At 44.1% G+C, this 17,483-nt stretch overlaps 1 protein-coding gene across 5 annotated transcripts in view; it reads left to right on the forward strand.

Annotated features, from left to right (window-relative positions):
• Positions 1-1,536: 1,536 nt before the first annotated feature.
• ECT2L (epithelial cell transforming 2 like) overlaps positions 1,537-17,483 on the forward strand; it is a 54,565-nt gene continuing 38,618 nt past the window's right edge. The window contains exons 1-4 of one of the 5 annotated variants that reach the window (XM_081141058.1): positions 1,546-1,624; positions 2,941-3,106; positions 7,327-7,460; positions 9,043-9,155. In XM_081141058.1, the coding sequence (XP_080997184.1) occupies positions 7,359-7,460; positions 9,043-9,155 (215 nt within the window). In that variant the 5' untranslated portion in view covers positions 1,546-1,624; positions 2,941-3,106; positions 7,327-7,358. Of the gene's footprint in view, positions 1,625-1,826; positions 2,064-2,940; positions 3,107-7,326; positions 7,461-9,042; positions 9,156-17,483 lie in introns of those variants that run through there. The other 4 variants (XM_081141060.1, XM_081141059.1, XM_081141061.1 and 1 more) reach the window with 4 other exon arrangements.

Consider the following 17,483-nt stretch of genomic DNA (forward strand, 5'->3'; position numbering starts at 1 on the left):
ATCACCCTTTTCAAACAGCTTGATTGAAATAATCCATATACCATAGCATTTACCATTTTCAAGTGTACAGTTCAGTGGTTTTTAGTACATTCAGAGAGTTGTGCGCCCATCACCATATCTAACTCATCACTCCAAAAAGAAACCCATTAGCAGTCACTCACTCCCCACCATCCAGACCCCCCAGGGCTTGGTAACTGGTAATCTACTTTCTGTCCATGAATTTGCCTAATCTGGACATTCTCTTCAAGTGGAATCATACAGTACACGGTGTTTTGTGACTGGTTTCTCCTACTCAGTGTGCTGTTTTCAAAGTTCATTCATGTAGCATGTATCAGTACTTCATCTCTCTTCACAGCCAGATCATATTCCATCTTCTGGATGTATCACATTTTGTTTATCGGTTCCTCGCTCACTTGCCCACCTGCCTTCACTGTAGAGAAGAGGCCTCCATGTTCCTGCCTCCTTTTTTCCAGGCCACAGAAACAAGCACCTAATTGGGGGTGGTGAGAGTCGGAACCCACTAAATGATAATTTTTTTAAATGATGGTTTTAGTAATTTGGGAGATTCTGAGTTAAAATAATTTTTTTCAATTTATCTAATAAGTCTTTTTTAATATTCCTGTTATAAATGAGAAAATCACTAGAAGATCAAATACAACCCAGGAAATGTTTCTGTCGGGTTGAGAGAGTAGGGACTAGGGGGGAGGGGACAGCACGCTGGGGCCTGACGCAATAAAAGGAAACTGCCATGGGACATATTTTTCGTGGATGGGTCCTGAGAGAGCAAAGCAAAAGCTGTTTCCTGTGGGTTAGTGACAGCAGCGCTTGGCCTTGTTCATTCATTTGCCCTTTGCATCAAGGGACCCCACGTGGGCCCCAGGTAACTATCTTTTTACACAACCACGTTAAAGGCAACTGGGGGGAAATGAGGTGCCTGGCTTAGAATAAAGTTTATTTATTGTGTGGATGTTGCATATTTCTTACAAATTTCAATTACAGGTGACTTAAAAAATACTAAGAGCAAACTAACTTCCAGACTTCTTAAACTTGTTTATTTACAAAAGTTATATTATTTAGATGGTTTTCTAACCTGCTTCTCATATTATGCCTATCTTTCCATGGCAATAACTATTCATCTGCATAGAAAGAAAAAAAACACATCAAGGCTTCACAATAAAGACATTCTGACCAGAATCGTTAGAAACCAACGAAGAGGATGCCTTTTGGTTTTGGTGCCTTCTGCGTAATTCTAAAATGGACAACAGTGAGGCAGGCTGTTCTGAGGGTTTACCGGAGATAAACCCCACCTTTCCCGTCCCGCGCCTTCAGATGGCCAGCTTGCTCTGAGACCGAGCAGGCGCCGGCTCGGGCACCCAGGTCCCCGCTGCAGCCTGGCGTCTTACCCGGGCTTCTGGGTGCTCAGGCCAGGAAATCCCAGCGCTCATGTGGGTGCCCCCCCAACCCTCAGGGCGGAGGGGGCGGGGCCCTGTTGTCGGGTCCCTATGGAAACAGCCCCCCCCCCCCCCCCCCGCCCCAGGCTGCAGGGGAGGTCTAGCTCCTGATTTCCCTGCAGGGTCCGAAAGCTGGCGGCTGCTCCGCGCGGGTCTCCGGCCGCCTCCCGGAGGTAAAGCCCTTGGCTGTGGGCGCATCTTTTGCTTGGGGCGCCGGGGCTGGTGTCGCTGCCCCAGGCGGCCTCGGGACGGCCCCGAGCAGCGCCGGGGGGGGGGGGGGGGGGGGGGGAACCCTGCAGAACCTGAGCCGCCGCGTCGTTATCCAGCAGGAGGCGCTGCGGAGAAACGTCTCCGGGGGCCGGGCTGGCGCGGGGCGGGGCGGGAGCGCTCACCCCGGAGCGCTCGCCGGTAAGAGATGGAATCAAGCCGAGTTTGGGGCCACCGTGGGAGACACTGGTTTTCACAGGACTCCGAAGTGACACCATCAAACTCCCTCCATCTGCCAGTTGTCACCCTCTTTCCTGCCATGGAGTCCAAAATGTAGAAAGTGGGGTGGGGGCGGGGAGAGGAGGGGAGCCCCCACCCCTATCCCAAAGGAGCACCCTGCGGGAGGTGAGTTTGCGCGTCACAGCCCGACTCACCCCTGGCCCAGCGCAGGGACTGTGTTTCTCCCCGCGCCGCTTCGGTGTTTTGGGGAAGTGTGGAGCTGCTCAGGTTCTCCAGGAGCGTGGGCGGGGCGCCCTGGGCCTGCCTGGGAGGTGGGGAAGGAGAAACTTCGGCGGCGAATGCAGTTCGTGGTTGTGAGCGTGTAGCTCTGAGCTGATAAGCTGAGGTTTGATGAACAGAAAAAGTAATTAAACTGTGGTACTTAGATATATTTATCTTTTTAAAAGGATGTATGCTGTGCTTATTAATAAATCTTGCCGTAAGTATCAGAATATCTGGGCATCATCTGTATTAAAGGGAGCACAATCCAGCAGTTGTTTCCAGGCCCACCTTGACATTTGTGCACCCCAGGAACCTCAGAAATCATGCTCTAACAATTATTTCAGGGAGAGAAAGTAGGATGAGGAATTTGAATGTTTTAGAGCAACGTCGCTGGTTATTTTTCCTGAATGAATGTAAAGAATACAGTTGCTTGTCATAAACTTTAAACTGAGCAAATCCAGCATTTGATTATGTGCACTTTTGGCTATCCAGTAACACATTTCCTCAAAACATGCTATCACTTTCATTAATGTGTGCATTTAGTAAAAGTTATATACCAGCTTATGTTCAAAACAAGTCATGTTTTTACATGCCCTGAATAGGACATTTTATTTAACTGGAATAGTCTTTAATTTCTGTTTTTTCACTAATCACATGCACTTTTCTTTCACTCTGTTTCTTGTCTGCCACCTTTAGAACCAGATTACCTCTTGGGGGGCATATTTAAAGGATTAATTTTTTTTCTCCACCCCCAGTAGTTTATTCCTTCTTTGTGTTTTAGGAGGAAGATTTGCTAATAGACTTTTTCGAATGCATAGAATCTAAAAGTTTCTTAAGGAAGAAACGCCAGGTGCCTATTTCTAAAGGTATTAGAAGATACTGGTGACTGCCATATTGTAGGCATAATCCAGTCAGTATTCTGGCCCCAGAGTGAATTCTCATCTCAAGTAAGTGCCCTAAAATACTTCCCTGTCTTCCAATTCGCTGTCATGAAACAATAATCTGTCAGAGCTACCTAATAAGTCAGTCCTAAGCTCACTGTACCATGTAACTCATTTAACGTAATGATGGAAATTACTAAGATCATGTAAGTTGATAAATTGTCACAGTGGTGACACAGTTGTCAAATCCTAATAATCAGTGAAGGAATTTGGCTTTTTCTTAGCTACTAACTTGCCTTTCAGCCCTCGAATTTGGAAAATTGGTAGTATGTGAACAATTATTCATTTACTCACCAAATACTCATCAAATGCCTACTCGTGGGCAGGTGCTATTTGGTAGGCAGTTTCTAAAATGACTCCCAATGACCCCAACTTTCTGGTGTCCATGCCCTTGTGAATCCCTCCCCTCAAGTATTGGCTAGACCTGCTTCTAATGCACGAGTGCCAAAGTTTTCTGTAAAGGGCCAGGTAGTAAATAATTTTAGCTTTGTAGGCCAATGGTCTCTTTCCCAATCACTCAGTTCTGCTATTGTAGTTATATGATTAGCTGTGTTCCAGTAAAACTTTATTTTAAAACAAAAATGAGTGGCAGCAGTGATGGCCTGCTGACCATGTTTGTTGACTCCTGTTCTGACTAATCACAAGTGATGGTATACCCCAGCCAGGCGTGGCTCAGTGGTTGAGCATCAACCTAAGATCCAGGAGATCGAAGTTCGATTCCTGGTCAGGGCCCATGCCCGGGGGTTGCAGGCTCAATCCCCAGTCAGGGGTGTGCAGGAGGCAGCCGATCAATGATGACTCTCTCATCAATGATGTTTTTATCTCTCTCTCTCCCTCTCCCTTCCTCTCTCTGAAATCAATAAAGACTTTTTTTTAAAGTGATGGTATATCACTTCTGAGACTATGTTACACAAAGACTCTGACTTCCAACTTGCCTACCCTCTTTTGCTCTTTCACTTGCTCACTTGGCCAGATGCCATTTTGTGAGCTAAGCTATGGAGAGGCCCTATGGGAGGTGAGCAAAGAACTGAGGTCCTTGTTCCAGCTGCCCATAAAGAACTGAATCTGGCCAACAACCACTTTCATGAACTTGGAAGTAGATCATTCCCTAGTCTGGCTTTGGGATAACTTCAGCTCCCGCTGACACTTGGATCATGAAAGACCCTGAGCCATGCCTTGACTCCTGACAGAAACGGAGATAATAACGTTTGTTTTTTGAAGCCAGTAAGTTTTGGGACTGTTTGTTACACAGCATTAGATTTGTTACACACTAGATAACCAATAGACACTATGATAGGCTCTTATAATAATGAACAAGAAAAATGCTACATACTATTTCCTCCTCTTGGAAATATTAAAGTTTCTAAAACATCCTACAAAAAGAAACATGTTTAATTTTGTTCAGTCAAGCATTTCCCAAGCAAACTGAACCATGGATCCTGTTTTTCTGGGAAACATCTATAAATATCGTATGGAGCTACTATTTGGAGAAATAGAAAATGCTTGACTATGAAAAGAAATCATTTCATTTGAAGAAGTAATGATTGTCAGCATGCCATTTCTCCCTGGGTTGAAGAGTCAGCAAAATTGACGTTAGAGAATAAAGATAATCCTGTGATAATTTATCTATCCATGTCTATATTTATAATATCTATATCTATATATGATGTTCTGTACACCCGCAATGGTCGGTTCATTGTGTAATTTAGTCATCCCTTAACATGAAGTGTAATAATTTGGAGAACTTGCTAAATAAAAATCCCTTATGTCGCCTCTTGGAGGGATTTCGCATAACAACAGCTGGGCATCTTACGAAACTCAGGATTTGTTTTGATTTAATGTTGGTTCAGAAGTAGGTATTTAGTTTCCACATTGCTATGAGGTTTTTCTCTGAACCACACATTATTACACTATAGTTCACCAAGATACATCACCGTCTTGTTTTACACATGAGGAAACTGAGGCTCAGAGACTAATTACTTGTAAAGCTTCAGTTTTCGGGGTGAGGTGGTGAGAGCAGGGATCCAAATTTGGAGCTGTCATGCTGCCCTTGTAATATTTCTAAAATTGTGCTAATATGATATATGTCTTTCCAATATGTTCATTTTCAAAATATGCTTCTATCTTATGAAAGCGTAGTAAGAGTAGAGGCAAATGTTTGCCGTTTTCTCGAAGTCTCCGGGCTCTGCAGTCGAGTGTTTTCAGCTATTCCAGGCCCCATTGTTCACCCTCCTTGGAATTTATAGCAACAGACGGTTGCTTAGAAACGTAGACATTTCTGATGTTTGAATCCCAGCTAGACTTTCACTGACAAGTGGTCAGAGAATTTGTGTTTTAGTATCTGCAGTACTGGACATAACCTCCCGAGACAGCTAAAGCTGCTGAAGTGGTGGGTTTCTCACTTAGATCGATCCAAAGTCTGTTTCTCTGACATCATCCATTGGTTCTACTTTTGTCTTCTGGGGATTCACAAACCATATGTAATTGATTATATATATAAAAAAGCCTTCAGTTAGTTGTGTGTGTGTGTGTGTGTGTGTGTGTGTGTGTGTGTGTGTGTGTGTGAAAGGGTCCCTATTTCTTTTCTCTTTTTTTAAACAGATACTCTGTTTTCTATAAGTGGAAGAATTCATCTCTTCCTCTTTGATTTATCTAACCAGTGTTCCCTTGTTTAGATGTCTGTCTCCATACTCATACCATGTCATCCTGTTACTCCAGCTTTATAGTGAGTCTTGATATCTAGAAACACATCTCCCTCCCTGGTTCTTCCAAACAGTCTTGACTATTTTTTGCCCTTTAAACTCTCATAAATATTTTAGAATCAGCTTTTCAGATACGCATTCCCACCCCCCACAATATGTCTTGGGATTTTTTATTTTTATTTTATTTATTTATTTTTAAATATATCTTTATTGATTTCAGAGAGAGGAAAGGAGGGGGAGAGAGAGAGACAGAAACATCAATGATGAGAGAACCACTGATTGAGCCCGCAACCCGGGCATGTGCCCTGACCAGGAATCAAACCGCGATCGCCTGGATTCTAGGTCGACGCTCAACCCCTGAGCCACGCCCGGCCGGGCTCTTGGGATTTTTTAAATTGAGATTGCATTGAATCTATAGATCAACTTGAAAAGAATTAATCTTTTCATTCTTTTAAGTCTCTAATTCATGAATAAAACATATCTCTCCTTTTATTTTAGTCTTTAAAAATGTTTTTCAGTAAAGTTTTATAATTTTCTTTATAAAGTTTGTAGCTTTGATTTCTTTAGGTACTTCATAATGTTTCATATTATTGTAAATGATATCTTTTTTAAAACATCTTGGTTGAAAGAAGATATAGAAAAATATGCAGATCGTAAGTATAGAACTCAATGACAAAATGACTCACCTGGGCTCCCACCACCAGATCAGTACCAGCACCTCAGAATCACCTCTCATGTCCCTCCCTGTCATTACCCTCTTTCTCTCCCTGAAAGTAACCACCATCCCAACTTCTAACACTACAGCATAGAACTTTGCATAAATTAAACCATACAAAATGTATTGCTTTGTTTTCAGCTTGTTTTGTGTAATGTTTTATGTGTGTGAGTCCTACATATTTTTGTGTGTAGCAGCAGATTGTTCACTGATGTATAGCATCCTGTTCCATGAATATGTGACAACTGTAGATGGATCCTTGGGCTTTTCCCAGTTTGGAGCTGTCTGATGCAGCTGTGAATATTGTTATGGATATATCTTTCACATGCTCATGTTTTTCTGTTGGGTCAAGTGTACGCACATGTTCAACTTTAGGAAACAATGCCAAACCATTTTTGAAGTACTTATGTCACACCAGCTGTACCTGCGAGCTCTGGATGCACACCAACACATGGTTTTGTCAGTCTGTGCTGGATAACATCCCGTCCTGACATTTAGTAGCTTGAAACAGGAATCATCATTTTTCATAGTTCCATAGGTTGACACAATCACTCCAGTTTCTGAGTCATTTTCCAGCAAAGTGAAAGACAACTCTGGTTTAGATTCACTTTTGGGTGCAATTCGGCGAGGACAGAACAAATTAGGATGGCTGGGCTACAGGGACTTCCCGGGTATATTTGTCTGGCTGATTTCCATGGACATACATGTAGATGAACTGCTGTAGTTATTTAATTCCTATAAGGACAATATCAATATCCTGGATGTTTCTAGGTGAGCTTAAAGAAACATCTATTGACATGAACCTATAGTTTCTAGGCCCGGAAGGAAAGGATCTGCGGAGATGTCAGCTGGGGATTCTTCCAGGAAGACCCTGGAAAGGGAGAGCTTCCACACAAGATTCAGTGCCTGGACACCGTTTAGCAACAACGCATTAAACAGACAGGTGAGTTACAGACTCTAGAATAAAACAAGCGTAAATTTGTAAGGCTCATTTTCCTGGGATATATTGGGTCTCATGTTGCCAAAAATTTTTTTTAAAACACCCCTAAAGAATTTAGTTTTTGAGTCACTTTGAACAAAAATAAACCTATATTTTTCTGCACCGAAGACGGTTTCTTCTCACCCCAATCTCTAACTTCTACCCTACGGAAGACTCCAGATCTGTTTCCCCTTTCCTTTGTACCTCCAGGGACAAGATAGAAACCTTCAGAAAACACTGTTTACTGTGGTAGGAAAGAAAAAAGATGAGGTGCTTTTGGTGGTGTGGAGAGTGTTAATGTACAGGGGTGGGCAAAAGTAGGTTTATAGCCCTGGCCGGGTGGCTCAGTTGGTTGGAGAGTTGCCATGTGCATCAGAAAGGCTGCAGGTTCCATTCCCGGTCAGGGCACATACCCAGGTTGTGGGTTCAGTCCCTGGTTGGGGCGCCTACGGGAGGCAACCAATCCATGTTTCTCTCTCACATCGATGTTTCTCTCTCTCTCTCTCTCTCACTTCCTCTCTCTCTGAAATCAATAGAAATATATCCTTGGATGATGATTTTTAAAAAGTAGTTTTATAGTTGTGAGTTCATGAAACACAGAGTTTATTCTTGTATTATTTATTTATTAATTATTATATCATTTATTTGTATTATTATTGTTGTTGTTATTTTGTATCCTTACTTAAAATTTATCTTTTAGGTAATGGTGCCTGGTAATTTACCCCGCCCCTGTGTATTTCTCTGTTTCTTTAATCCTCTCTTCCCTCCTGTGCCAACTGTGTGGTTCCATGGCCTGGGGATGTCCCCTCTGAAAGGTAGCGCAGGATGTAGTCCTTGGACGGCTCTGTCAGACCTTAGTGGAGATGGCTAGCTGGGCCCTCAGAGCTCCTGCGAGGCTCAGGCCCGTTCACAAGGGAAGGAGCCCATCTGGGCTGGACCCCAGGCCCGACTGAGTAATAAGCCAGTGAGCTTGTATATGGCATCTCAGCAAAGTCGGGCTGGAACCAGGTTTGGGGGGGATACTGGCTCTTGGTATATGTCTTTCCTGGAGACGTCTAACAATGGCTCTGTAGCAAGATTTATTAACTTTCATTTTGGTGGGTGCTCTGAAGATACAGGACTGTGGGTTAGTGAAATCATACCTACTTCGAAGGGCCTTGTTTTCCCAGTTCAACAAGGGTAGCCTGTTTGTGTTTTCCAGATAAAATATTTGGAATCTGTTTCCCCAGGCCACCTTAGCCAAGGTGGAAACAAGAGCCAGGGTTCTTTACCTCTTTGTTCTGAAAGAGGCCTCCTTGGGCCCCTCTGTAATTGTATCTCCACCAGCCTCTCCCACCAGCCCACCCAACAAGCCTAGGCTTGTCTGTACCCTGGATAAAAGCAGGTCACTCTGAAGGGAGAGGCCTCCACTGCGCGTGGAAAGAGCTTTGTGGACTGTAAATGCTATGCAAATATGAGCGTGAGGTAGCTAGATTGCCTAAGGATTGCTTAGCAACTCAGACTGTATGAAACTATACAGTAAAATGCCATTTACCCCCCTTTATAGCTCTTTCAGGAAAGAGTTGCTCTTATAAGTCATTGGTTTGACCTCTGGACTAACAAGCAACGTCAAGACTTCTTATTCGCGATACTTCTACGATGCACTAAATCACAATTAAGGTAAATGTAGCTTATTGATGTGATTATCATTGGTTCCCTAAAGAAAATAAAATGTAGTAAAGTGCTTATATAACCTTCAAGGGTTTTTTTTTCCCTAGGAAGAAACAAAGCCATTGATATTCGAGGGTTTATAAACAGACTCTTCTGCTGCTTTTTCCTTGAGGGTGACATAGAATCGCTGGGGCTTTAACATCTTCATTCCTCAGTGGGATGTGTAGTTTTTGCAAAAACATGTAAATAGCTTCAGCCAGAGAATGTTTCACATTCCCTTAGTATTTTAATTCCCTTAGTATTCCCTCCTTGGAACTATCAGACAGACGGTGTATCAAGTAGCTATCTGGTACACAGGTAGGCACTCCATAAATATTGGTTACATGAATGCATGTATCTGAACAATATCTGAGAAGTAACCACGGTAGCAACACTGAGGAGCAAAGGCAAGACTTGCACAGCAGTGGTCCCTGAGGACCAATGTATCCTTGTTCTTGTCCTGACACTTCTTCTGTTATGTCCACAATTTGCTTTTAAATCCTCCAGCAAAGACGGTGTGACATTTGAAGGTATGAAATACCAGGGGTAGGGGTGGTTAGCTAGCATTGTATTGGAAAGATCACAGTCTCCGCTGTCACCAGATACTTTGCTAACTAACATAGCAAATATCCAACCTTCGTTATTATCAGAGCAACCAGTGGCTGGTTAACTTGTCAGATGGATGTTAGAAATGGAGACTCTCTGGTGAAATTAAAGATGTGGGACAGACCAAAATATTCCAGAGAGCCCTGCAGCGTGCCTGGACACGGTTGAAGAACCCAGCCCGGCTGCTAGCAGGTGTTTGAAAGGATGGCTTCCCAGCTTCATCCCCAAGTAAACAGCCTTGTGAGGCTGGGGATTTCTGGTAGCCTGAGGTCAACAACAAAGGCAATGATAGAGTCCTGTTTCTGGAACTTGTACTGTTTCTTGTCTTTGCTCAATTGAGTGAACCTTTCACCCAAAGGACAGGGAGCTGGGACTTAAGCCTGCAGAAGAGACCGTGAGCACTGGGTTTGGGCTCATTTGCTAAGGTTTGCTTAGTAAAACTCTAAGTGTGGCATCACCTGGTGTGAGTGGTTTTCACTACAACCTGATGGTGAGGTTGGGGGGACTTTGAACTTCTTTGGCAGCTACCAAAAAGTAAGTACTTGAGACTTGTGCAAGACCAGATTGGCTTATGTGAGTTTGCAGTACCTGCCTCCCACTTTTTCCTGCCCATCTCTTTCCATCAGCCATTTCCCCTCTCCTAGCTACTGGCTCACCTTCTCCGTCGTCAGCTTTCTCCTGCATCCTTGGGCGCATAGTGGGTTGGTAACTCTTCCTTTGGAAGTCACTGGAGAGAGACAGACACCTCCCTGGTGGTGTTGGAAGAAGCTGCAAAAACAAGCCACAGAAAAATAGCTCTTCGGCCAATGCTTAAAAATCAGGGAAGGGAACTTTTTATGACAGTCATTGGCTAGGTTTTCTTTTACTCCAACTTAACAGGTTTCAAGATAAGAAAATAATAGACCAAACCCCATATCGGTAATTGCTTGGTGGCGCAGTCTCACGTGTCATAGACCAGGCAATTTTAGTTGTAACCACTAGAGGTCACGAGAGAACTTCTGGTATATTTTGAGGCTCATTAACATTAGGCCTGACACGTTGTCACTGGAAATTGCACCCTTTGTCTGGTACCTGAATTCTTCTTTCTGTGGGACTAGGATATGGAACTAATCTGCTCAGTGAAATTGCTTTGCTTTGTTTCCTAGCAGCTGTGTGTCTGCAGAGAGCTGTTTGTATTTCACAGTTCCTCAAAGCTGTTATTACATATTCTGGACCGCTGATTTTAGGGGAAGTTGTATGTCAATTCCTGGTCTCTAGACTTGGCATCCTGAACCCATCTTTAACTTGTGGTGGTGGTTTTTGTTGTTTAACACCAATCAGTTCACTCCCCAAAGTCTGGATTAAGTCTTTCTTATACTACTCCCTCCCCGTTTCTTTCAGTAAGTCGTTCCTTCTCGTCTACCAACGTCTACATATCCCATGTGCCCGGAGTTAATCCAGTCTCAACTCTGCTCAGTTTTCATTAAATCTTAAAAGCCCAACTCACTTTTTTTTTTTTTTTTTAGATTAAGGTTAGTGTAATCAACTTTCTTTTAAACATCTTTATTGGGGTATAATTCACATACAATAAAATTTATCCATTTAAAGGATCAAGTCAATGGTTTTAGTAAATCCAGAGCTGTACAAGCATCACCACAATCTAAGTTTAGAACAGTTTCATCACCCCAGAAAGACACCCCCTACCCGTTAGCTGTCACTCCCCACCTCCACCTTCCAGCCCTGGGGAACCAGGAATCTACTTTCTGTTTCTATACATTTGTCTTTCCTGGACTTTTCATATAAATGGGATCAGACAATATGTGGTCTTTTGTGACTGGCTGCTTTCGTGTACTGGAATGTCCTCAAGCCTCATCATTCCGTGGCATGCGTCAGCACTGCTTTCCTTTTGACAGCCCAATAATGCTCCACTGTGTGGATGTGCCGCATTTCCCTCTCCACTCACCAGCTGACGGGCGTGTGGACTGTTTGTGCATTTTGGCTACTGTATGTAATGCTGCCGTGAGCATTTGTGTACAGTGTTCCTATGAGGATGTGTTTCTTTCTTTTAGGCGTATTCTTAGGAATGGAACTGCTGGGTCAAAAGGTGACCAGGCAATCAACTTTAGTTATGAAGTGTTTCTTTTGAATCACAGATGTTCCAATAGTCCTCGCTCCCCAGTCACTGCGGATAAACTTGTGAATAAATGAGAGAATTTAGCATTGTTTGGATGCCTGAAATCTCTATGCATGAGCCACGTTATATTTGTGCAAAATACCTTGTTTTCAAGGCAGAGAAGCTATTGTTCTAGATGTTTTGTTTTGTAATTTCTGAATAATATTGTTTTAAAAACGCAGGCAGTTACAGCTATAAAGCTTAAACAGGATACTGCAGTTGGAGTCAGAATACGCTATCAGTTTCCTTTACAAGTTTCTTCTTCATCTCTGTGAGCTATATTCAAACATCTAAGATTTTTCTTAATAAATATTCCATATTGTTGTGATTTAAGAAGATTTCTTCAGTGGGGTTTTATGACATTTAAGACATTTTCCAAAGGTTCAGCTTCTGAAACCATCCCTTTGGCAAATTCTCCCTCTCACCTCGACTTAAATGTCACCTCTCCTTGGAAGCCTTCTCTGCCCGCTTTTCACCACGGGCACTTTTTACAAACCTCTACCATGGCATCTCCCCAGTACATTATGCTTATGTGGCCACGTGTCTAATGGTTTCCAGTGGTGTCGTCCCTCTGCCACTAGACTAGGCTGACCTTTCCCGTGACTCCTTCAAGGAAACCGGGCTGTGTCTGCCACACTTGGAGAAACCTCTGAGAAGTTTGCGTCTGTCTCCTAGCCACACTGGTGAGACCGGTTTCCAGTGGCCTCTGCTCGGTACCAGGTAACGCCCCACACAAAGGCCTTTCAGTCCAGGGCTGGAGCTGTGCGAACTTGCAGCTTTGCCGGTGGGTGGGGTCACATTCATGCAAATTCACTCCCAAGAGATGGATGGATTTCTCTCTCTCTCTCTCTCTCTCTCTCTCTCTCTCTCTCTGTGTCGGGGGAAAGGGAGATTCATGATCAGTGAAGGATTCACTCTCATTATTTGATTCCCTCCGAGCCAACTGGAGATGGTGTTGGAGGGCAGGAAATGCGCCAACCTACATACGTTAAGAAAGCACAGCCCCCCAGCTCCCCCTGCAGTACCCCCCCCTCTTCCCAGGCAGCCCCTGGAGGGCTCGGTCAAGGATGTGCTACCTCAGTTGTGAACTGTGAGGGAATACTGTATGTCAGTTTTTCAGGGACAACGTACTCCTCGGTTAATTCTGAATATAGGACAGCTGCGTCGCTGCGTGTTCCTGCGCGCCCATGTGGGAGAGTATTTCTGCGTGGACGCAGTGGAGAGGAGAGGGGAGTGTTAAGAGACACACTGGGTTTCTAAATATCTAACACAGTCTTGAAATTCGGGTCATCATGGCTCTTCCCTCCCCTCCGCCCATAGTCTGGACACGCTCCTGTCCTTTCACCTAGATCAGATGGTCGGAGGCAACCGTATGAAATATTAGTGTTTGTTATCGGGGTGGTTTTTAGGGGTGGCTGACGCTAAGGAAGAAAACCCTTGAGTTTCAAAGGAGAAACCCAGTGTAGACCTCCAAGCCGTTTAATTGTGTGAGGATGGGGACCGGAGGAGAGTGGGTGGTGGGAAGTTCATTGGCTTCCACTAGGCAAACCCTTGCACTTGAAGTTCTCACTTCCCATTTTGTAGCTGGTGTCTCTCTACTTAATCGTGTTTCACTTACCTTTGTAGCACTTAGCACCAGCTGACATAATGCCACACACAGCACTTGGTTTATTTCCTGGCCGCCCGGCCGCTGGAGTGTAAGAACGCCTTGTGCCCCTAGCTCTCAGAGCAATACCAGCTGCACAGCAGCCGCTCAGTGAGGGCCTGCTGAAGGAACGGAGGTGTCTGCAACACTCCCACTGCAGCAGTAACAAAAAGGCCATCCGAAGAAAAGTGTTCACGTGGTAGTTCGCAGGAGGAGAAAGGTTTTCGAGATATTACAAGTTTTTTTAACGGAAGCGATTACTAATACTTTGCTTCATTCAAGACTTTTCATTATTTAATTGATTCCAGGCCTCTGTAAAGCAATCCAGAAGGAATGACGCACAGCCGTGCGACCTAGGGTGCCGTGTCACACAGCTCCGCGGGCTGCTGTGCCCCACTGTCGCCTGTGTGAACGGCACCTCTGGACGTTCATCGGGCATCTTCCCAAATGCAGCAGCTCCGATGCTGCTACCGGCCATTTATAAAACACGTGATATTAGCTTTCAGATCCACCAAGTGTCCTCTTAACCTCTGCGTAAGAGGAGTCACATTCACAGATAATTCAGGGGGAAATGGAGACAAGGTTTTAAGTGACTATTTGTCTGTACGCTGTGTTTAAGAATGTCTTTAGGAGATGCCCGGGAGGGTTAGAGCAGAATCAGTGTAGAAGTGGCTGCCCGGGAGACCCAAGTGGCCTAGCAAGTCTGAGGTGCAGAAGTAGCATGCCCGTAGGGCACAGTAGGCATCGGTGACGGTTGTCATCTTTCCTCCTCCTCTCTCTATTCTTTTGATTTCATGGTCAGAATGCTTTCAAGTGCAAGTAACAGAAATGGAATTCAAAGCAGCCTAAGAAGAGATGTGAATTCATTGATGTAAGATTTGTCTAACTTCAGGCTGGGCTAGATCCTTGGAATCAAACAATGTTACTAGATCTTTCTCTCTCCGCCCCCCCCCCCACGCGCACTCCTTCCCTCCCCTCCCCCTCTTTCCCTCCCCAACTCTCTCTCTCCCTTCTCTCAGCTCTGCTTCCCTATCTGTGTTGTATAAAAGTAAAAAGGTAATTGCCAGGCCATTAATAAGGAAATCATAAATTTGTATTAAAGGGTAATAAAAAATAACCCTGGATAAATAGGTCGATGAACCGTGTTTAAAGATGCCCATTCTCTCCAAATTAATCTTCAAGTTCAATGCAACCTCAGTAAAAATCCCCAAATTGGACTTCCTTATGGACCTTGAGAAACTGATTCTAAAGCTAATCCAGAAAAGAAAATAAACAACGACGGTTAAGAAAAATTTAAATGTAAAGAAAAATGAGTAGGAGTTGTACTGCCAGATAATAAAACAGCTTTTACCCAATAACAAATACTCCTTATAACCCAGCATGATCACTTCCAGGCATTTATCCGAAGAAAACAAAACCACTGATTTGAAAAGATATGTGCGCCCCTATATTCATTGCAGAATTATTTAACATTCTCTAAAATTATTTAAATAATTTTAAAATTATTTAAAATAAGATATGGAAGCAACCTAGGTGCCCATCAATAGGTGAACAGATAAAGCTGTGGCACTATATACAATGGAATATTACTCAGCCACCTAAAGGAACGAAATCCTACCATTTGTGACAACATGGATGGACCTAGAGAGTATTAAGCTAATTGAAATAAGTCAGTCGGAGAAAGGCAAATCCCATATGGCTTCAGTTATATGTGGAATCTAAAAAAACAAAAGCCAACAAACAAAACAGAAACAGACTCAGATACAGAAACAAACTTACGGTTGCCGGAGTGAGGGGGTGCGAGAATGAGTGGAAAAGGCGGAGGAAGGGGGTCAGGTTTCCAGCAAGACAACCAGCCAACCATGGGGATGCAGGTAAAACGCAGGGAATGTAGCCAATAAAGCTGTAATAACTTTGCATGGCGACGGGTGGTTGATAGGCTTACCATGCTGATCACATCACAAGGCCTGTAAATGTCGAATCACTGTGGTGTACACCTCACCCTGATACGGCCTTGTATGCCAACTATATTTTAGTAAAAATCATTAAAAACATTTTAGGACTTACTGTGAAAAATAAAATAACCTTAAAAATAAAAAAAGAAATACCTCACAGGGGTGCCTTAAATGTAAAGAGGAACAGGACTGAGATAAATAAGAGCCTTGAGGAAAGTGGCTGGCATCTACAACGGTGGGTTGGTCAGACACTTCGGCTGGGTGGATCTTTCCTCTTGTGCCTTCAGGCCTGGAGGGCGAGTCATTAGCCCGAATCACAATTCCATCCCCGTAGGTGGAGTCTGGTTTAGGAAAGGATGTGTATATATATTAATTCTGCCCAAGGAGACCTAAGAGAGTGGCTGCTAGAGAGCTTCTGGGAGCATTTCCTTCACTCAAGGGGACTTAAATAGGGACATGAGGAAGGGACGCGCCCTCTTCTAACCTCCTAGCCTGAGGCCTCTGTTGGTGTGAGTTGTGCTCACAGTAGTTAGGCATTTGGGAGCCACCTCAGGGGATAAGCCTGAGGACCAAAGCAACGTGCTGAGGAGGCCAAGTGAAAATACGGAAAAGCTTTGGCCCTTGACATTGTCGAGTCCTTGACCTCGCTAGCCCTGGAGCTGCCCTGGTTTTCCTTACTGTTTAGGAAAGGTGAAAGAGCCCTAGCCGGTTTGGCTCCAGAACATAGCTACGAATGCTGGATTTGGAAAAACAAAACAGCATTTAGCAGTCAGGTGACTTTTACACACAGAAGAGGGCCTTTCGGATCCTCAGTCAGAGGCTAAGTAGTTCATTAATCAGGGCTTCCAAAGGAGCTATACATACTCTTAAAGCCACCTTGCATACGTTCAACCGTTTGTACCTGACTTTGGGATCAGCATCTGGATCTGCCAGGCTGCCCTTCTACCGGTGGGAGCTCAAGTTCACCGATGTGGAGAAGGGGTAGTCCCATCAGAATCACTCGGAGTTTGTAAAATCACAGACTATGAGTTTCACTCCAGCACACCCGGGATGGGGCTGAGAAAGCTGTTTTTCCCCAAGTTCCCAGGGTGATGTGGTGAACAGCCAAGTGTAAGGCACTGGGCCTGGGGGACCTGGAGGCCCCAACGCTTCTTCCACCTCTTGATTCTAGCCCTCCTTGGAGGCAGGAACACAGACCACAAGAGTGTCCCATCCCTCCAGTTCTCAATGCAATGAAACAAAATTACTGGTTCAGGTTCTGTCCCTGCTTTTTCATCTTTCACTTGTGATGCTACTTAATGCTTTTACAATGTGCTTCATTTTAAGTAACACTGAACTTGACACACATAATAAAGGACACATTTTACTCTCATATAACTGAAAAATCCAGAGGTAGGTTTGGCTGCAGTTAAAGCCTGATGCAGAGGTTCAGTAATAAAACCAGTAATTTGTTTCATGTCGTCCCTCTGTTCTGCCTTCGGCAGTCAGGGCCCCATTATTACATTTCCCCCGTTGTGTCCAGAAGGAAAAAGAGTCTTTGTTGGGGCTTTGCTCTGATTAGACTAGTTTAGGTCCATGCTCACTTCTAACTAAGGGCTGTGGACAGGGGACTGGCCTCAGGCATTGAGTTAGCCTTCATCTTGGGCCTTGTGGAGCCAGGGATGGAGCCAGCTCCCATGGAACCACTGGGCCACCACGCTGAGATTATTTTACCTAAAGAAGGGGAAGTGGTCAGTGGCAAAAGCTAAAGCCTATTCACTCATCACTTAACACATATTTACTGAGTGCCAACTGTGTGCTAGGCACAGTTCTGGATGCATGGGACTCAACATGTAACGAGTGTAAAAGGTTCCTGCCCTATGAAGTTCATGTTTTAGTAAACTAAGACTTTTTGTAAAGTAGAGAAAGGGGACTGCCCAGGCCTATCATTGGATATCTGA

The sequence above is a fragment of the Miniopterus schreibersii genome, assembly GCF_964146895.1.
Source record: "Miniopterus schreibersii genome assembly, chromosome: 6".
NCBI lineage: Eukaryota > Metazoa > Chordata > Mammalia > Chiroptera > Miniopteridae > Miniopterus > Miniopterus schreibersii.